The sequence below is a fragment of the Panthera tigris genome, chromosome C1, assembly GCF_018350195.1.
Source record: "Panthera tigris isolate Pti1 chromosome C1, P.tigris_Pti1_mat1.1, whole genome shotgun sequence".
NCBI classification, from domain to species: Eukaryota; Metazoa; Chordata; class Mammalia; order Carnivora; family Felidae; genus Panthera; species Panthera tigris.
Window position 1 is genome coordinate 204,176,022 of NC_056667.1, and position 22,764 is coordinate 204,198,785.

Genomic DNA, 22,764 nt, shown 5'->3' on the forward strand with positions numbered 1-22,764 from the left:
GTAGCAACAACGTCAGCATCGCCCCGGGTTCCCCTGGCTGTGTAAAACAAGCAGCAGAGAAAGCCTTGGGAGTTACGCTTCAACCCCCGGACTCCCCCTTCCTCCATACCTTGCGGAATAGCTGTGGGCTGGTAAGATGTCTCCGACAGCTGGTATGTTGGCAGAGTCGGCATGGCGGTGGGAGGGAACCCCCCCGGAATGAGATGGTTGAAGGCCATCAGTTGATTGGCCCCAGCTTGCTTCCTCCATCTTGCACGGCGGTTGCTAAACCAAACCTATGGATTTAATTTAAAATTTGAGGATTTCACTGATGAAATAATAGTACATTCTTAAAGAATTTTTCATGCTAAAACAGATGAAAGGCCCCTTACGGACGGGGCAAATAGATGCAAGAGCCCTCTACCTTCTGTGTTGTATTGTCAGGGGAGAAAGGAGAGTTCAATGTCAGGGGTCGGGAGAGGGGTTTCCAGGACCGACCATGGGCCCTCGGAGCCCCCACAAGCCCCATGGCGACCATGGGCAGGGATGGCCGAGCATGACTGGGAACCACAGGAGCTCTCCACTGTCCCCATCAGCAACACCTACCCACCTCGATCTCTTTCCACATCGAAGCGAGGACACGAGCACCTCTCGGACCCGTACGTGACATATATCCTAATTAGGGCTTGCCTATCACGCTAACTTTGTATTTAATATTTTCATCAGTCTGACTTAGCGTTTCTATGTTATAAGCATAGCTCGTGATAATTGATTAAATGAAGCCATCTTACCATCTCTTTCAAAGCTGACACATTGTTCTGGTCTTAATGGAAATACATGCCAAAGAGGTAAGTATTTCAAGAAATGAAAGCATTTTATCTAAGAAGATCCCTTAAATAATTAGTTTATTATTTCTCTCAACAACAGCTTAAAGCACCTATACTACGCTATGCCAAGCACTATGATAACCACATATACTCAGAAAAACTTTGGTATAATATAGTAAAATGCCTTGAAAGAATTCAAAGTAAGTAGCCAGAGAAATGGCAACCATAGGGGTGAGAAATGTAACCGTATACCCAAATGTTGAGCAACTGTGATACAAGGCTTTTAATGGGACCCATCATCTTGCTCAATTCTTACAGCTGCAGCTTCAAAGTGGAACCTTTTTTTAAAGTTTATTTATTTTTGAGGGCAGGAAGGGGCCGAGAGAGAAGGAGAGAGAAAATCCCAAGCAGGCTCTGCGCTCTCAGCACGGACCTGACGCAGGGTTCCAACTCATGAACCATGAGATCATGACCGGAGCTGAAGTCGCTTAACCAACTGCGCCAACCAGGCACCCCTTAAATGTGGAACTTTGGATGATTTGAGACAGTGTGTATGTGACGTTCCCTTAAAATTAGAGAGTATTTTGGGGCACCGGAGTGGCTCAGTCAGTTAAGCAGCCGACTCTTGGTTTCGGCTCGGGTTGTGATCTCCCGGATTCATGGGTTCGAGCCCCGCATCGGGCTCTGCGCTACCAGTGCGGAGCCTGCTTGGGATTCTCTCTCTCTCCCTCTCTCTCTGCCCCTCCCCCACTCTTACTGTCTCTGTCTCTCTGAAAATAAATGAATAAACTTAAAAAAATTAAAAAAAAAATTAGAGAGTATTTCTACCAACTAAAGATAGTCTAAGTCCTATATCAGAAGTTCGTTGAAAACTTCACATGGATAAAGTACTGTGCTTGGGGTTCAGAGGGAAAAAGGGATGAATAAAATGTCAGGATAAGCCAGAATTCCCTGCACTCCAGCAGCTTTCAGACTTGTCCTCTGGAATGCACAGAGCCCTTAAGGAAACCAAAATAATCGCTCCCTGGAAGCAGAAGCTCCATATTTGGAAATGCAGAGAATCAGGGAGAGTTTGGAGTGGAGACGGAATTTGAATTCGTTTTAGAATATGGGTATGATTTTAACAAAAGGTCACTCCTGATGGAGGTGATAATACAGGAGACCAGAGTGTCCAAGAAAAGGTAAGACCTGATTTCCTTACAGAGCAAAGTTAACAATTAGACAACTTAATTGTTTTGTTTTTTGTTTTTTTTAAGTTATGGAAACTTTTAAGAGTGGGGGGAAGAATTTCTCCATCTTGGAGCAAGAAAACCCAGTTTAACAAATACCTTGCCAAGGTATCTGCTTAAACTTTTGTGATTCACCCAAGTATTTGCCTGGAAAGGAGTCTGGTCTTCTCCTGGCATGTTGTAAGACACTGGTAAGGAAAGCTGTTTGAACTTCCGCAAAATACTAGCATTTAATACTCCTTAAGTTTCCAACAGGAAAAGAAGGTAAGTCAATATTTTCCCATGTTGATACATAATTGAATTAGAGTTTTACTTAACTTAATAAATTGCCACCTGGGATAATAGAACCATGAACAGCAAGCAGTCAATTTCAGGTTTGTATCAACTGTGTTTTCTCTCCGCAAAGCTAAGCATCTGTTATCATGACTCCCAGAAGTGCTTAGAACAAGCTGTTTGGGGCTGAAGGAGGCTGAGAGTAAGGAATGTGGGCTGTATTCAAGCCTGAGTGTATTGTACTATACCACACACCATGGTCGTATTTTATATTACAAACCCTTCAGATTAATGAGTCACACTCAGCCCAGGTGAAGTGATTTCTGACACCTATGTGCACTGTAGGCTGGGAAGAGAGCTGAATTTTCAAAAGTTCACTCATTCGGACTAGCTATCCTCCCTTCTTCTGTTGAGATCGTTTATGAAGAACTGAGTCCGTACTTCCATTGTTATCAGAACATGCTCCCGACCTCTCTGTGCCAACTTCCTTCTGTAACCTTTAGATAAGTAAACCAAGTTTGATTTATCCAGTGGGTGGTGATGCCTGATCACTCCTTCAATCTCAACCTACTTTTGATCCAAGATCACTCTAACTCCTCCATAACCCACTGTTTTTTTACATGAAAAATGTCTTTGCTCAAACAAGAAATAATAAGAAACATCATGACTTCCTACAAATATCTTCAGGCATCCAAAAGACTAGGGATGTATGGTTTTTGGGGGTTTTCTTTTCATTTTTCCAAAATGATACAAATACTGAAGACACACTGAGTAAACCTACCAGGAGTTGTATTTAAAAGTTCTTAAAGTATTTACAATGCGGTATCTATTATACCTACAACAAAAGATGACGAGAAATCATTTGGGGAAGCAAATCTTTACTGCAAAACAAACCTTCGACAGGAGGTTCAAGAGTTTGCCAGTGGAAGGAATTTAAATGATGTTTAAATTTAGGCTAAATAAATCCAGAGGGCTATTCCTGAGAGAACCAGAGATTCCTAAGGACTGTCCTTCCTGTCTCTAGCCATTTAACCAGATTTTTTATTATCTTGCCATTGCCAGCCTTCTGCATTTCCTAGAACCAGCTGTATCTGCCAAAAGAAACATTAATATATATATTAATAATATATATAATTTTATATATAATATATTTTATATATAATTATATAATTACATATATATATCAGAAAGTAGTCCTTGCCTTCTTTCTACTTTGAAACTCATAAAAGACGTACCTACTGTTTTCAATAGGAAAAAAAGTGTCCTTGAAATAACCTTCATTTTCAATATCTAAACTGACCAAGCACAGGGATCCTGGGGTACTGTTATGACCCCATCTTTGACTGAAAGACATTCTCTTAGCGTTCAGAGGTCTTATGTTGTATCACTAACATTGTATTCAATATTGTATCACTAATTCCTAAACATCAATGATTCATCTACTAAATGAACTGGGTGAGTGCACAACACTGAATAACTTCATCTGAAACGGGTGGAATGCATTTATGACTCAGTTGTTACAATTACTAGAAACTGCTCTTTGTTCTGAAAAGAATAGCATGGGCAACAGAAACAAACTGGCCTCTGATGTTCCAAAGGAGAATATGGGTCTTGCATCAATTTCTTAGCCAGTAGGGCAGAAAGAACAAGTTTTACAAAGTTGGCTACCTACGTGTTAAATGTAAGTCTATGATCTATAATTCAATGTAATCTCACCCTCCCCACACATTACCTGGCCTTCCACATAACACCTAACATGGTAAGGAAGTGGGGCAGGAGGCGTACGTTGGGTGATAACGATATTAGCTACAGCTAAATGCTGATAATTAACCTGTATAATACCACAGGGCATCAAAACCCTCCCTCAAAGCAAGTTTTTAATTCATCTGATGAACTGCCACCTGGTTCGTTTTCATCTGCCCCCGGATCTTTCCCTACTGGTCCCTCTACAGACCCCTTCCACAAAGCTGTATTCCTGCCTTTGGAAATGATCCTCAGACCCATTTCTGAGGTACTGTAATATCCAATGAATTTTTGAAGCAAAATTTAAATTGATTGAAAGATCCTCATCACATCATGATAACTATGGGAAAAAAAGATAATGATCCACAAAAAGAGAATAGGGTTTTCTTAAACTTTTCTCTTCTTGGGTCACATAAGTAACCAATTTGTCTAGACTTTCAACAATACAAGTTGAAGAAAGCTTTGTGTTTTAAAAGATACAATAATACCTTTTATTCGCCCAGGTTCAATGCAGACCGGGCAAAAATTGAATCCCATGCCCCCCACCTTGCTACCTCTGTGACCCTGAACAAATTGTTGACTATCTGTGGGCCTCTGCTTTCTCATCTTCTAAGTGGGAGAAACAAAAAGCTACTTCACAAGATTGTTGTGACAATTAAATAAGACACTACAATTAAAGCCCTTGAAAGAACACCTAGGAAGTATTTAGTGTTTAATAAAAGTTAGCTATTGGGGCGCCTGGGTGGCTCAGTCGGTTAAGCGTCCGACTTCGGCTCAGGTCATGATCTCACGGTTCGTGAGTTCGAGCCCCATATTGGGCTCTGTGCTGACAGCTCAGAGCCTGGAGCCTGCTTCTGATTCTGTGTCTCCCTCTCTCTCTGCCCCTCCCCTGCTCATGCTCTGTCTCTCTCTGTCTCTCAAAAATAAACAAATGTAAAAAAAAATAATAATAATAAAAAAGTTAGCTATGAAGTATAAACATCACATTGCCGTCACTATCTTAGACACCCAAGAATTAAACCCTTGCTTTGTCTTCCCAGCTCTGTGGTCTACAGCCAAAGCCTTTTGTGCCCATGAGCAAACAGGAAAGTGCCCAAATAACACCTCAAATAATTGAAAGCCAGTTTGGCTTGAATGGAGACTTGGGTTAAATTTGCTTCCAAGTTTCATGGATTAGTGCTAATTATCCCATGGTGTAAGTCTAATTTTGCCCATCAAGAAATTACTGGTTCAGATTTTTGGTGTGGTTCTCAAAGGCAAGCTAACCTACATTATTCCAGATGGGTTATTTCAAATGTAATTGGAAAAATGGGGAGAGGATATAATACTTAATGCTTAGAAAGGGAATTCACAACATTTAAAATGCTTGATTAAACACAACATTCAGCGATGTGTAATGTGACAATGCCAACATAGTACTTTCCAAGTAGGTAAATTCAGGATAAGATGCAATATCCCTGGACCTTCTCATTCACTCCACACCCCCTCTCTTTCCACATCCCACTCTCCCAGTGCTGCTTTCCAGCTGTGACCACTGTACAGAGAACAGGTTGGGGGCGGGGGGAAGAATGGGTAAGGTTGACAAGGAGAAGCGCCAGGCTCTGAGGAATGTCAGAGGACCGTGAACACACAGAAAGGCAAATTCAACTGCATGCATCTTCATTCACCCCAAGAGCAAACTCCTGCTGAGAATTTCAGGGTGATGATATTTTTGCATCATTACGGAATTCAGGCCCAAATGTTCCATACCTATCGTAACTTCTGAACGACACAGATTTGCTGGGTGGCTTCAAATTCCCATTGGATCAAAAATACAAGAAAACACGTGTTTGGCGAGAATGTAGAGAAGAAGGAGCCCTCATGCACTATTGGTGGGAATGCAAACTGGTACGGCCACTGTGGAAAACACTATGGAGATTCCGTGAAAACTTAAAAATAAAACTATCATATGATCCAGTAATTCTACTACTGGATATTTACCCAAAGAATATGAAAACACTAATTCAAAAAGCTATATACTGCTAGGAATTTACCCAAGGGATACAGGAGTACTGATGCATAGGGGCACTTGTACCCCAGTGTTTATAGCAGCACTCTCAACAATAGCCAAATTGTGGAAAGAGCCTAAATGTCCATCAACTGATGAATGGATAAAGAAATTGTGGTTTATATACACAATGGAGTACTACGTGGCAATGAGAAAGAATGAAATATGGCCTTTTGTAGCAACGTGGATGGAACTGGAGAGTGTGATGCTAAGTGAAATAAGCCATACAGAGAAAGACAGATACCATATGGTTTCACTCTTATGTGGATCCTGAGAAACTTAACAGAAACCCATGGGGGAGGGGAAGGAAAAAAAAAAAAAAAAAAGAGGTTAGAGTGGGAGAGAGCCAAAGCATAAGAGACTCTTAAAAACTGAGAACAAACTGAGGGTTGATGGGGGGTGGGAGGGAGGGCAGGGTGGGTGATGGGTATTGAGGAGGGCACCTTTTGGGATGAGCACTGGGTGTTGTATGGAAACCAATTTGACAATAAATTTCATATATTGGAAAAAAAAGAAAGAAGAAAATAAAAAAAAAAGCTATATTCACCTTTATGTTTACGGCAGCATTATTTACCATAGCCAAATTATGGAAGCAGCCTACATGTCCATCGATAGATGAATGGATAAAGAAGATGTGATATATATATAGATAGATAGATATACATATACATATACATACATACATACATACATACATACAATGGACTCAGCCATAAAAACAAATGAAATCTTTCCATTTGCAACAACATGGATGGATCTAGAAGTTATAATGCTAAGTGAAATCAGTCAGAGAAAGACAAATACCATATGATTTCACTCATGTGAAAACTGAGAAATAAAATAAAGAAAAAAGAGATGAACCAAACACCGGACTCTTAACTGTAGAGAACAAACTGATGGTTACCAGAGGGGAGGTGAGTGGCGGATGGATGAAATAGGTGAAAGGGATTATGAGGACACTTATTGTGATGAGCACTGAATAACGTATAAAAATGTTGAATTTCACTATATTGTACACCTGAAACTAATACATCATTGTGTGTTAACTATACTGAAATTAAAATATCAATCAATCACTCAGTGCCTATTGGATTTCCCTGAGAATCTCAAATTACTGATGAGAAATCATGCATCCTAGATATTTAGTTATTTACTTATTTTATTTTAGAAAGAGAGCAAGAGAGGGCAGGGGAGAGGGGCAGAGGGAGACAAGAGAGTGAATCTAAAGCAGGCTTCACGCGCAGTGTGGAGTCCAACACAGGGCTTGATCCCACGATCCCAGGATCATGAACTGAGCCCAAATCAAGTTGGATGCTCAATTAACTGAGCCACTCGGGTGCCCCTTAGTTATTTTTAATCGGGGGATGGGAGAGGGGAAGATGACATTTGAGAATATGACAAAGTCAGGGACCCCTCTCTGGTTAATGCTTGTGTATATGCATACACACACACACACACACACACACACACACACACACACACAGAGGCAAAGGCACAAAATTGTGTGTACAAATCTCAAGTCCCCTAGATTTCTTGAAGTTCTTCCATGATTATCCTGGTCATCTGTGGACCCAAACTGAGATCATCTGATCTAACCTATCCCATATTTTAAAACAAAACAAAACAACAACAACGACGACGACGACAACAAAAAACTGAAGCCAGCAGGATTACAGCAGAATCAAGTGACTTCCTCAACAAAACACGTTTGGCAAGCTGAGACCAAAACCCACATCTTGTGACTCCTAATTAAATGCTGTTTCCTCCAACAGCTTCCTTTGCTGTCTTCCATTATCCTGGTGGGAAAAGTGATACTTCTCTGCTTTGTGGAGTTCTCAGATGGAATATTTACCAAAACTTTTGCACATCATAAATATTTGCATTCTTCCCCACAAAACGAATGCTTCCCATTATTTGCATAATGATACCCAGGAGGGGAATTGGGCAAATCAGTCTTTGGTGTACAATAATTCTTAGATTGTGTACTCAGATTCAGTTGTGATAAACACAACATAGCTACCGTCTAAACAAATTTTTATGAAATACTGACAAACGCCTAAGTTATTATACGTTAATGCCATCTGTACCCAGAAGACTTTAGAAATATTTTACTCAGGGGAAAAAAATAGAATGTAGACTCGTTTGGAGGTGGGGAGGGGGGGTTCGTTTGGTGTTTGGTTTTCCCAGGTGCCCCAAATTAAACTAACTCACACTTTCTGGCTATCACTCAAACTGAGTTGACTTTGCTACTGCTTTCCCAGATCCTTCTAAAAACTAAAGGATTTTGTTCTGGCATTTTAATCAGTGATTAACTACTCCCTTCTTTTTCCTGCTGTGTTAAGTAAAAGATCCATATGCCGGGTGTTGTAGGGAATTTGTTAGGCTGTAGATCATAGCTGTGGTGCAAGACATGATGTGTCTCAAGGGAACTAATGAAGCCATAAGGAATGTAAAGAGTCACCGGGTTAAAGCCACATTAGGACAGCTGTTAGGTTAATGAGGGCCCTGCTTTGGAGAGGAGGTCACTGTATAGAAAAATATGAACCACTCTTTATTGGTTTGATCCCATGTCCTCTGCAAGTTAATGGGCCTTTCTCACTCTCCTCTGACATTCACTGAGCCAGATGTGAATGCAGGGCACTGCGCAAATTGCAAGGGCTTGAGATTCATTCTGTCCCCCGTCCTTGTTTTTGGCAAAGGCAGGAACGAGGTACAACAACACTGAACATTCTTTTAGTTTCCCGTCACTCTCTTTGTCTGATTTCTTTCAACTCCGGGCTTATTTTTTGACTCCGAGTTCAGAGCTGTCTTCTGTCTGTCTAAAAAGGACAGACTCGGGATGTGGGCTTGACCAACAGGGAGTATAGGGACCAAATCCTGGAATCTAGTGGGCACTCAATAAAAGTTTGCTGGAAGAATAGAGATAGGAATGGATCTGACTTCAGATTTAAATCAGGTCATCACAGAACTATAATAAAACAATTAGATTTGAGGTATATCATATTTGTAACACTGTTATATGTAATATCAGAATACATACACTACATATATTATATAATACAGTATTTATGTACACATATTATCATAATTTGTGGTTAGTGGTGGTCATTTCTGGAGAGGAACACTGTATCCCAATGTAACAGGTAGAGAGATTCAATAGTTCCAGCTGTAAAACACTTGCACCGTAACACCTCCCCAAATCTGTGGCCCTTCTCTTCACTCACCCTTCCATCCACGTCCTGCTTACACAATCGGGTGCCTACATTCCAGCTCTGGATACCTTTGGCCACCGTCCTTTCCCTTCCACTCCCATGGCCACTGACCCGTTTCATGCCCACGGCTTCCACTGCCTATCACATCAACTGTGAGAGCCTTCCCCTGAAACCCAAGCCCTCCACAGGATGTCCTCAGCCTAGATGTCCAACTATATTCCTCCCTGCCCCCTCTTACCTCTCCCTAGCCTCCAGCCAAATTGAACAATTCACTGTGCCTTCAACATGAATGGAAATGAAATGTCACCAGGTCTGTAACTCGTGTGTTGACTCACGTTGTACTCGCCCCACCCTCCCTGACCAGTGAATTTCTCTGTAGCTTCGAAAGTTCATCTTAAATCGGCCTTCTTCGTGAGCCTTTCCTCCTGTTACTCCAGCAAGATCTCATTCTTTCCTCTTCTTAACTCTCACTGCACTCTTTCTGTCTTAGGGTACTTATTATATCTGGTTTTTTATTATTATTATTTGTGCTGACTTCATTAACCATATTAGACTGCAGCTCCTTGAGCGATTTCTCTTAATCCCTCTTAGCGTTCCTTCACTTTGTTAGCACTATGATACACGGAAAGCCAAGTTGAATGAGACAGTTCTTCTGACGAGGCTTTGTAGCCTGGAAGAGGCTATTTCTGAACAAGTCTATAACAGGAGAGGTAATCAGCTGCATATGAGATGCAATGATCAATCTAGAGACCAGATCGACTGACCAGTTCACTGCTGAGTCTCCAACCTCATTTTGACTATGAAAGTCAAGTCGCCAGGAAGAACACAGCATTTCCAGATGAGGCAACTTAACCAGAGAGAGGGATGCCTGGGTGGCTCGGTCGGTTAAGCATCTGGCTCTCGGTTTTGGCTCAGGTCGTGGTCTCACGGTTTGTGAGTTCAAGCCCCTCATTGGGCTCTCTGCTGACCGCACAGAGCCTACTTGCGATTCTCTCTCTCCCTCTCTCTCTGCCCCTTCCCCGCTCTCTCTCTCTCCTCTCAAAATAAACAAATAAACATTTTTAAAAAGGCACTAGAGAGAAAGGTGGGACCTTTATACTACTAAAGGCTACAGTTCACAATGAAGTGCCTTCGCTAACATATTTATTTTCTTGGTTTCAAATCTGCTTTAGATGAGAGGACACTTTTTTGTTTCCTGTCCGGATTTAATCAGGACGTGGCTGTCCGGAGTCAGTACCTGCACTCGGGCCTCCGTGAGCTTCGCCCTCTGTGCCAGCTCCTCCCTGGTATAAATGTCAGGGTAGTGGGTTCTCTCGAAAGCTCTTTCCAGTTCTTCAAGCTGTTCTGCTGTGAAGGTGGTTCGGCTCCTGCGTTGTTTTCTCTTCAGGGGCAAATCTGGTTCGGAGTCAATGTCGGAGCCTTCATCCGATTGGGGTGCTGAGGCTAAAGGCACAAGAGAGAGAAGGTGATAAAATGGGGGTCAAAAGACAAGGGTGACCAAGCCTTAAAGATTCAAATCCTAACGTCCATTCCCAATGTCTTCCCTGGGACACCAAGCCCCTCTCTGCAATATTATATTATTAAATGATACCTCCTCCCCTATTTTGTCTCCAGGCCCCCCAGGCAGAAATCATTGTTCTCTGCATCTGTCAGTCGTGGTCCATTATGAGATCTTAGCAAACAGGGACAGGCATTCTTTCACTTTTAGGGCCCTTGTCCTTAACACTTAATGGGTACTCCGTCTGTGTTTGATGAATGAATCATTTAATTTGGTTCCAAATTAACTCTCTCCAACTTTTACATGAGGAAATCTGTTTAAAACGGTGGTTCTTTAGAAAAAAAATTCCAGGGGTGCCTGGGTGGCTCAGTCGGTTAAGTGTCCGACTTCAGCTCAGGTCACGATCTCGCGGTCCGTGAGTTCGAGCCCCGCATCGGGCTCTGGGCTGATGGCTCAGAGCCTGGAGCCTGCTTCCGATTCTGTGTCTCCCTCTCTCTCTGCCCCTCCCCCGTTCATGCTCTCTCTCTGTCTCAAAAATAAATAAACGTTTAAAAAAAAAATTTAAGAAAAGAAAAAAATTCCAAAACTAATGTAGTATCTAAAAAGCCAATAATAGGGGCGCCTGGGTGGCGCAGTCGGTTAAGCGTCCGACTTCAGCCAGGTCACGATCTCACGGTCCGTGAGTTCGAGCCCCGCGTCGGGCTCTGGGCTGATGGCTCGGAGCCTGGAGCCTGTTTCCGATTCTGTGTCTCCCTCTCTCTCTGTGCCTCCCCCGTTCATGCTCTGTCTCTCTCTGTCCCAAAAATAAAATAAATGTTGAAAAAAAAAATAAAATAAAAAAAAAAATAAAAAGCCAATAATAGTGAACTGTTACAGGATCCCAACAAATTTATAGACTCTACCGCTCCTACGGAAGAAATCATACTTATAGTTAGTATCTTATTACCAGATACTGAGAAATATTTAAGAAGAGTTTAGATACTGTTGATGTAAACCTCCTGAACTGACTCCAGAAAAAGCAGGCATAGTCTAGTGACCTGTCCCTACACCAAAAGTTCAAAGCCTGGGTCTCTGCTGAACGGCAAGCAGCTGCCCAGAGGCTGTCGCCTCGTTTGAGGAACACGGTAAAAAATTAAAATACGAGTGCCTGTGTTCAAAAATTATCGCAATTGTGACATGGCCACAACAGAGCATAAAAAGCAAACACAGAACCCTTCTGAGCATGGGGCCATGAGTGGGCGACTGCGTAGGTCACATGTCCCTGAAGCCAGGCCCGTTGCAGGCCCCTTCCCAGCAAGTTTGAGTTTGTCTGTGTTAGCAGACATCAGGGAAGGAGATTTTCCATAGTTAGTGTGTGAGCATCTCCGAAAGAGAGGAAGGAACCGGGAAATTAGATAGGAATTTGCATTAATGATGCAATACGGCATCCGTGAGTTCTGGCAATAACACAATAACTGTCAGCCTGGAGAGTGTTCTGAGGTTTGTGGGCACAGCAGACACAGGCCTGCTCTGGGCAGGAGCGCAGCCATTTCCCGGAGGCCCTGGACATCAGGGCAGTAGCAGGGGGCCATCAGAGGGCTCTCAGGCCACACACTCTGAGCAGAGCTCAGGACACCCAAGGGCCTTGCTCCTGAGCATATCCAAATGCACTCTGAAAACTCCCCAAATAGCTGAGGGATCCTCTGGGGAAGGGGCTGAAGTGTGCTATCTGCAAATGAGGAAGGAATTGTAGATCATTAATGTCATTGTCAAGGTAACTCCTTTGCACACCCCGGCTGTAGGACCCGAGGAAACACAGGTGGTGCCAGAAGCGATGACAAAATGCAAAAAAGTACCAATTCTCATTTATCTTAAACTCCAACAACTCTGCCCTACAGAAATCAAAAATTTCATTCTACTTCAGTATCAATTATAAGCTGCCCAAAAGGGGTACACGTCCAACATAACCCATAAATATAATTTTAATTTTTTAATATTTAATACTTTTGTAATTTACTCACACTCAAACTTGAAAATTAAGAGAGCGAATTAATAATCTATATGACAAATTAAAGAAAAACAAATTCCTGTACGTAAAAGCAAAATGGAAGCATCGTATATAATGCATCTGCTATATGTTAGCCATGAGGCTTGGTTTTTCAATTATGTTGTCTAATTTAACATAAAATGGTCTCATTTTCTTAGTTTATTTTATTTATTTTGAGAGAGAGACAGAGAGAGAGAATCCCAATCAGGCTCCACACTGTCAGCACAGAGCCCAATAGAGCTCGAACTCACGAGCCAGAAGATCATGAAATGAGCCGAGATCAAGAGTTGGATGCTCAACCGACTGAGCCACCCAGGCGCCCCTAAAATGGTCTAATTTGATACAAATCTTGTTTTAGGCTACTTAGGAAATAAAACCAGACTTTCTTTAAGTGTGGGAATGTTTTAAAGGAGCAGTAACACGCTAAGAAATGTGCCATACGTTGCATTATAAACTTCAAACGCTCCCAATACAACTTATGTGTGTATGTGTTTGATAAACGTGAGTCCGATTAAAAGAGCGGTAATTTGTGCATCATTGTAGGGCAGTGGATCTTGAGCTGTTGGAGCTTCAGAATCACTTGAAAAGCTTGTGAAAACACAGATTGCTACCCCCACCCCGTTCCAGAGTTTTCTGCTTTCACAGGTGGTATGCCAACTTTACTGATCCTAAACGATACTTTGAGAACCACCTCTACAGAATATTCCAGACTCTCATTTTCTCTCCCCAAATTCCCCAGTATATAATATTTTTCCTGCTGTAATTTATCAAAGCAACACTTCCACATACATAATACACTTTTCAAGAAATGGATTAGTCGTTCTCCTAAGACCACTGCGTACCATAAAATGTTTCCCTTCCCTGCTTCCGGTTTCTGTTGCCCTGACTTTTCTGTCTTCTGTAAATTCAGGTGCAAACCCCAACAGCGTTTAAGGGCTGACCAACAGCTTCCTCTGCCTGTGAGAACCTTAAATCTTTGCTTCCCCTTTCTCTGACTATGATCCCGTTAGGATAATAGTATGTGGAAATTTTCATGTTTCCTCTGGGAGTCTCTAGGGTTATTAAATCCTCCCAAGTAAATATGATGTGCCATGCACTGTCAGGTCAATTAATCAACATCACCTCTAGTTTCTGAAGAAAGGGGGCTGCTTACATTTGCGAGTACCAGTGAGAGTTAATTCTGAGGGTCAAGGCCACCGTGTTTCACCTGAACGATCCACATCCCCCTGAAAATAAGCTTTGTGAGCCTCTCTCCATCTTGTTCACTGTTGGAAGCCTTGGAACACCGTAGGTGCTCAATAAACACAAGATGACTGAATGGAAACACCAGGTAGAATTTAAGTTTTGGACCAACACTGATTTCTCTGCCACTATTTTGCACCTTGAAATGGAAATGCTGCCCTTCTGAGTCTCCCAGCATGTACTGAAATGAGGTTCAGGAGTCCACAAATCCTCAAACATTATTTGGAAGTTTTTGCAAGTATTTGCGTAACTGTATTTTTCTGGGAAATAATTATCAATTTTTTCTGAGGATTATGATTTTTTTTTAAAAAACAAGTTGATCACCAACAGCTAGTAATTAAAAAGACTCAGAACGGGGCGCCTGAGTGACTCAGTTGGTTAAGCGTCGAACTTCAGCTCAGGTCATGACCTCACGGTTCACCAAGTTCGAGCCCCGCGTCGGGCTCTGTGCTGACAGCTCAGAGCGTGGAGACTGCTTTAGATTCTTTCTCTCCCTCTCTCTCTCTGCCCCTCACCCACGCACACTGTGTCTCTCTCTCTCAAAAATAAATAAGCATTAAAAAAAATTAAAAAGACTCAGAACGTCTAGGAGTTCAATAATACAGGCTTTGCCACTAAAAATGAAATTTTCTTTGACAAGCTAATAAGTCGCTACTTGTATTTCTATACTGCTTATTCAAGAGCAGTCCAATGGTTGTGCCTAACTAGGAAAACCTCCATAAAGCACCATTTCAAAAGACACTGAGGAAATGACTTGCCTGATTTCTCTGCGGGAAAATTATCTGAACCAATGGATCGTTTCTGGCAACATGAAGCCACAGTTGTACCAGTTAATTCTAACTTGTCCCCATCTGTACAGCCCAAAAGGATGTGGGCTTGAAGATATGTTAAGTCAGCCACCCAAGACTAATCTACCAGCTAGGAGATACTAGCTACTTCTAAAGACGGAAACACTACTGTGCCTTGTATCACCCAATAGAAATAAGATGCATTATCTGTGCAGAACACAAATCACAATAATGTCATGAATTTGAATCATTCCGTTTTTACCAAAAACAAGTCTGACACTTACATTTTAACAGCACAAGAAAAAGTATTTTGAAGTTCATCTATTTCACATATTCAACTTTCCTCTAGATACTAGATACAAAATACCTAATCCTCCTAAATATTACAGCAAAGTAAAAACAAGGCTTTTTTTTTTTCAGACAGCTCAACACAAAGAAATTACAGTTTTTCTAATGCTGTGACTTGGACCCCGCAAGACAGTTCTCTAAAATAGACTGCCAGGATATAACAACTAGATTAAATATAATCTCTTCAGTAATATAATCTCTTTGGATTATTTCTTCTGTCTAGCCTTAATATTAAGAGGGGATTTTCAATGGCATTTAAGTTACTCAGTCATATTCTACACACGCCTTCACAAAGTTTGCTTTATTATTCATTAAATAGAGATATTGTTCCCCAACTTGAAATTCCAGAACAGCTCTCATAAGAAACCCACACCAACATATGATACATGACTTTCTGAGTGGAGATTCTATTGCTCTAAATTGCATAATTCTCCAATTTTACCCCAATCCATATTCTTATCAGACCTTGAAAGTTTTGACTCTATTTTCAAAACCCCCTCACAATCCATTTTCTGACTTATACATGAGTGTAATTCAATGTCTCCAATGAGCCTGGAGCAAACCTCTCTCTTACCAATGTAAGTACACAAAAACCCTGTGAAATAAATACCCCTTTGTACAAAAAAAGGAAACTGAGACTCAGAGACAACATTATTCAGATCACGTGACTAAGGAAGCTAGGATTTGACCCAGGTGTATGGGGCTTCGGAGGACATTCTTTCTTCTAGCCTGGTATGTTCTAAATAGGTGCTCAGTTCCTTCTTCTCTCTCTCTCTCTCTCACGTGTGTGTGCACACATGCACACGCGCGCGCGCGCGCACGCACACACACACACACACACACACACACGGTCCTTTTGAAGAGAAATACCAGAAACAAATCCAAACAGGAATTCTAATACAAGTTATTTAGCTGATTGCCACCAATGACTCATTTGTCCCAGGTTTTCAAAAACCTCCTAGAATCAAAGGAAATTTATGAAAACACAACCGTTTAATATTAGACACCAAATCAATTTCCTGATCGAATTTAATTCCATTCAATGAACATTTATTGAATTCTTTGTATATTCAAGTGTAGTCGTTAAACAAGGGTAAAGCCCTAAGAAACTAATCCATTTGCCAAGATGCTGAATGAATTTATTTAAGAAAACAAAATAGTCTGACCATTTGAAGTCTCCCTTAAGAATCATCGCAGAGCCCTGGTCATAAGATCCAGCGTCAATCTAGAAGATACTATTGGTCACAAGCAGTTGAACTGATCACTCATTTTACAGCTTTACTAAATCCTTCTTTTTTGCTATTAAAAACATCTTAGTGAAAGGATCTCAAGCCCTGTAAAGTAACCTCAAACTGTTTTCAGACAAAAGTGCAGGAATAAATAACTTGAAATCTGTTGGGGTATTCACAAGTTATTCAGTACATGCCCCAGAGTGATCCCGGGGAAACAGTCACCTCTCCCCAGGTGCCTCAGTGTTTCAGTTCCGTGCTTTGTATGAAAGGTCATTTCTTCCTTTTCCCTCTCAAGCTAATTTTAGGTCTCAGGAGCCAAATTTTTAGTGACCCCAATGATTTCACATTAACTCCCAAGATTAACCTTGGGAATGTGGACATCATCAGTTTAAAAAAAAAAGAGAGAGAGAGAGAGAGAGAAAGAGGTCAAGCATAGGCAACAATCATTACCCCCACAGGATTACAAATTCTTCCTTCGGAAACAAATCAAACTGGGAGGAGAAGGCAGAAGTATTTACCACCAGCGGACCAACCATGAAGTTTAATTAAAGAAGGAATTACAGAATTAGAGAGTATGTCTTTGTCCGTTAACCCCTTGTGACCTCTTCTGTAGCCTGAAGAAATATTTCATCCTAGTTAACGCTATTATACATGAGATCTTACCTCAATTTTATAGGGATTTAGTCACGTGAACTTCTATAATTATTGGTTTCCAGACCAATATAATTCAGAGATGGGAGACAGGCAAAAAATGGAGAAACAAAATAATTCACAAGCATGAATTTGGCACACTGTCTTTCTTCTCAGCAAGACCTTTCATTTGAATAATTAAAGAATCAAAACATGACAACCATTTAAACTCTATGTTTGTCCCAGATAGAATACGATGCAATTTACAGACACAGAGGAGGTGGGGGGGAATCTCTCTCTGCGGGCTCTGAGGCTGAACGTCATCATCAGTCATTCACTCTAAGATGGCCCCAGACCAAATCGGACGGTCTTTTCGTCTGTACTAATCTTTGCAAGCTCGAACTATCAGCATTTGTACTCAAAGCTGTGTCTTGCTGATTAAAAAATAACAATAATACAACACAAATTAAAGTAAGAATCGTGCCTGAGAGCTCCCTGAGATCACTTCCTCCCATATCTGAAGGTCTTAGGGGACCTGGCAGGTATATTCCACAAGGTCTTTCACGGGTCAGCTCGAAGTTTGAGGCACCCACTTGGCTAACTGCAGAATGTCTCCTGCGTTTGTGAGTTTTGCCATCCAGCATGAAGGGGACGATGGGACAGCTAACTGTTTTCTGATGTGAGGTGGCCCTTCTCCACTGAGAGAGATGTGAATGACCTCTCTCGTGTTTACTCGGGTGAAAGCCAGGAGGAGTGAGGCAAGACTGATATTCCCTCACAGACCCAGAGTAAATGACAAATGACATTTTCCCTTTGTGATCTTTGGGATTTTTGTTGACTTATTTGGAGGCTTTTGTTGGATCCCAAGAAATGGCCTGTGGCTGAGGCCTATTCTACCGATTTCCACGCTCCATCTGTGGAATCCATCAACGGGGCATTTTACCCTCATTCAGGGGTCTGACACCTGCCTGGCAGGGAGCAGCAGACACAAAGAAAGCCGGGAGTGGATGAGAAAGGGGAGGTTGGCTTTTTTTTTTTTTTTTCTTCCAGGGCGGGGGGGAGGTTGAAATGGATGCACAGTAGGGGTTAATCCAAGCCAGTCTAGAGACTTCAGCACCTGGAACCTTCTCTTCCACATTAATTCACAAGCTGAGAAGTAATCGGCGACATTATTTTTTTTAAGTGTGTTTAAATCCTATCTAGGTCAAGAAAAGAAAAGAGACACAGAAAGGAAAAGAGATACCCTCCTGAAAGGAACACACGGGAAGACTGACGACCAAATCCAAAGGTGGACGTAGAAAGTGCACAAGTGACCTAACAAACGATCAAGCATTCAAGAGAACTTCCCAGAATTCCTGACTCAGGGACGATTTGAGGAGCTGTTACTTTGCTGGTGGATAAACAGGGAGAAATGGCCCGTCACCTCATCGGTGGTCCATGTGGAGGGGAGGGGGTCCTGTTTTGCTTTTTGTCGCCTCTACAACTTCTCCGAAGGTGCCAGCCAAGAATCTTTAACAAGTACCCCCCCCCCCGCCAGAAAAAAAAGAATAAGAATAAAATAAAAGGAGGTAGGATGATCTGTGGCAAGAATATTCTGGGCTTTCTCCAAGAAAGGTTCTTTTCAGAACACTCCATCTAATTAAGACCCGCAGCCACTTCCCCACTGCGGCCCCTGCCCCGCAGTCCCCATTTGGGGGCTGCAGAGATGTAACGCTATTCCCCTCCCCCCGCCCCAGGTCCTTCCCTCGGAAGCCGCCTTCTCGCAGCACGGGGTCATTAGAAGGAAAATAAGCTCCTGCCAGGTTGGTGCTAATCAAAATAGCACAAATAAACCCTGACACTCAACAACTCCCCGAGTGCCTGCCGCCCCGGGAGGAGAGTACAGATTGGTTATGAATCCGGCCGGCCGCGCGTGCTGCACACCCGCCCCGGAGTTCTCGCAAGTGCACGACATGGACCGTTGGGTGTTTACTTAAGATAAGAGCTATGGAGCCGCCAGAGCGGCCAAGCTGCCTCCCAGGCGATGAGCAGCACGGCCCCAAAGACCCCCCAGAGCCTAAGGTCCCGATCTCGGCGCAATGTCAGGTGCGCGCCGCACCTGCAGCTAGGTTACGCTGAGACACCTTAACTCCGAGTGGAGTTCGTCCCAACGGCCGGCCGGCCGGCGGCCGTCGCCTGATCATCGGTCACCGCAAAGGCCTCCCTTGTAACAACAAAGCCAGAAAGAAAGGCTTATGCTTCCTTGTTCGTCACAGCCCAGCCAGTAAATGGCCTGTAACAGCCATATGCACTTGATACATTTAAGGAAAAACCTGCCTGGGCCCTTTTTCTTCCCGCGATTACAGCAGCATCTCGTCTGGGGGAGCCGCAGAATCGTGACCAAAGTGTTTCAGCACCTCCCTCCCCAGGCTTCAAGTGCAGGACGCATCCTTACTTGCTTAGAGACCCTGACGCTGACCCAGATTACCTCGGTGGCTTCTTGAACCCTCTGGTTTACGACCTGGAGGTGCGCGTGACAAGAATTGCTCTCAACAACATGAATCTCTCTCACCGAGGGAAAAGATGAAGTGACACTTCCCTACCCCACCCCTGCAAACGATTTTTATTTGCAGTTAACGGCTTTTTAAAAACGCTGCGGTCACTGCCACTGGAGCATTTCAAAGAGAAACAGAGGAAAGCCCCAAGAAAATGTGTTGCTATTCAATTAGGAAAACTGATTAGTTGACTAATTAATCAGTTAACAGCTTTCTAAGAATAGTCTCCCATGATAAGAATTTCCCCCCTCAAGAGCTTAAAAGTCAGTCATAATTAAAACTAAGAACCAGAGCTCGCTCTCTCCGTGTTAAGTCCCCATGGCCCTAAAAGCAGGGAAGCTAGGTTCTGGTTTCCCGGGGATTGGGCTGCATGGAGCAAAGAAAGGTAATTTGCACACTGAAGGGGAACAGGAAAACGGTAGTTCTCGTGAAAGGAAAAGAGCCAAGTGACTTTTATTTACAATTGCCAAGAGAGAGGCCATTATTGACCATATGTGCCACAATGGCCCTCTTATCACGGGCTGGCCATCATGTCCTTTGGGAGCTGTTAATGAACTGGGTAATTGAGCTGCTGACATGTGTTACCAAAACAAAACAATAGGAAGAAGAGACAAATGAACATTTTATTTGCCAATCAGAGTAGGTTCGCCTTTTCACGGAGCTGCGGCTAAGTTACTGACTGAATACATAAAACAGTGCATTGAAAGCAAGCAGATGTAGACACAATAATAGTTAACTGACAGCTTCTGGCCCATCTGTGCTTAACATTTTGTTAAAGAAATTACTTGACTTGCTAAAGAGACCAATCATACAGCTGCCCCGAGTGCTACATTATAAGAGATAAATCATTAGCTAAACTGTTTCATGCTTAAAATGACAATGCTTATTAACAGTTGTGTTGGGACATTTTTGCCGGCACAGCTTGACACAGTTATTACTTGCTAAAAATGGGACAACTCCTAGATTTTCAACAGAAGGGAGTTGGGGCCGGGGGAGGAATCCGAACACTGCAAACCCTTTGAAAGAACAATAGGCATTTTTAATCTCTCACGATTAAGTCTGCATTTCTAAGATGTTACAAATGGGGGGGGGAGGAACCTGTGAAATGGACCACAAGATGATGTTCCATGTGGTAATTAGGTATCTTTCTTCCATATCTCTTTACTATGGTGGGGGGTGGGGGACACCATGTTGCAAAAGACTTGCTGTCTGAGATTTGGCTACTGTTTTTGTTACTGCATCTGAATTGAAACCAAAATTTTTCCCCCACCCCAGTCCAAGTGTGGTTCATCCACTGCCATGCAGGACAGCTTACCTCTGAAATCATGTCTTTGTAAACTGGTTACCCAGAGACAGAACATGGGTCCCTCAAAATCCCTCTTGTGATGATTCCTTCAACATTCTGGGCAAAATTAAGTCAACGGTAGCAACAGTGATATATGAAAGGCTGCTATTCTGACTCACTGACTGCCTGCTATAGTCAACTCCTGCTTCCTTCCTCCTTCATGTACACGTTCTTTCATTTTTCCCAAAACCCTATTGGAGAAGTGTTGTCACCCCCATCTTAAAGATGAGAGGGGGGAAAAAATGAGGTCTGGGGAGTAATGTAACCTACCTGATCCATGAGAACGCAGAGAGGTTATCCAAATATAAGATCGTATGTATCAAATATAAGATCTAATTAGCATTGCCATTTGAGGAGGAAGATTGATGTGGGCTGGAAGAAAAACTGTAGCCAATATCATCACATTTTTTTTCTTCCTGGTCTACACTGCCAGGACTCAGATGTCACAGTCAACTCTGCAAATCAGTTGTGAAAACACGACTATAAAAGGTGAGTGGTATTCTCAGTGGTGGTTGGTGTGTGTGAAAATTATGTTATGCACAGTTACTAACAGAGATCGCTGGCTATGAAACGGAAACCCTAGCTATGTATACAGAGCTTTAAAATAAGACACCACCTGATTCGCGACACAGTGGACAAAGACAAAGAACCACCCTGCCTTCACCTTTATTTCCCACGACTGGATATTTTTGCCATTGTGTGCATCAGTCACTTTCACGTCGACAAATAAATCCAAAGCAGAATATAAAAAAGAGATAACAAGTTGCACAAAGAGCCTTTCAGGGGGTAGAAAAACAAAAGAACGCTTTTGCCACCCTTATTGAGACAGGACTAGCAAAGACACACGCGACCCACGCTGTTTTACCGACAACTAAACTTTGTCAGGATTAGCATGGTGGGAGATATTCGGGGCGGGGGGGGGGGGGAACCAAACACAAGAAAGGCAGATTTAAGAAGGAAGTTAAATACGACACCTTTTGTGCCAGAAACCTACATAAAGAGATAGAGGCCTGACAGCCTGGACAGACCAGGGGAAAGCATTCCTACAATTGCTGAAACATCAGAAACCCTAGGCCAGTCCCTTCGTCTCAGAGCCGAAGCCCAGAGAGCAAGCAGGGTTGTCCAGATTCACACACATGCTTCGGGAAACAGCGGCTGATGTTGTCCTCGGCACCGAGGATGCAAAAATGAATAATGTGTGGACTTAAAGCCAGAAAGCAAAAGTCGCATCACCTGGCTCCCACCGCAGTGCTCTCTCCACGGAGGCCAAGCCTGGGTACACACAGAAGATAATCCAGCCGTGTCCTGCAGCAACAGGGGGATTAAACGGCCTCTCAAGGCTGAAACACCTAGATACATTATTTGCCAAATAACGGAGCCATAGATTCTGTGAGCCTGTGATCTTTAATATAGAGATCAAATTCATACATAGATGCTTTCACTGACACCTCCCATATGGCATTTCAAGATTGTTTCTTTGCTTTTTGTCTCCTACGGGATTCCGTGAGGATTTCAGAAAAGGGGCAGCACAGGAAGCTGGTTTTGAAAATCCAAATCTTACCTGGGCCAATTATGGCTTCTTGGAAGAGAGAAAGAGGTAATAACTGAACATAAGCGAAAGAGGAAACTTTTCCTGGAGGCAAGAGAGGAGGCTGAGCTTAATTCTCGCTGGCACAGGAATTAGTGGCAACATCAAGGTCACCATCAAAAATCATTCACGGAATACCTACTGCGCAAGAAACTTCAGTCGAGGCTGGGAGGGAAGGGAAAACGAGGAAGAGACAGTGATTTCACCCCTTCGGCCTGCAGAG

General features: G+C 42.7%; 1 protein-coding gene across 2 annotated transcripts in view; it reads right to left on the reverse strand.

The window, feature by feature from the left end:
- Nucleotides 1-22,764, reverse strand: part of PAX3 (paired box 3) — a 96,560-nt gene that overhangs the window by 20,402 nt on the left and 53,394 nt on the right. For both annotated transcript variants that reach the window (XM_042995434.1, XM_042995433.1), the window contains exons 5-6: nucleotides 10,548-10,753; nucleotides 110-275 (exon numbers count right to left, since the gene is read on the reverse strand). In XM_042995434.1, coding sequence (XP_042851368.1) covers nucleotides 110-275; nucleotides 10,548-10,753 — 372 coding nt within the window. The remainder of the gene's footprint in view (nucleotides 1-109; nucleotides 276-10,547; nucleotides 10,754-22,764) is intronic.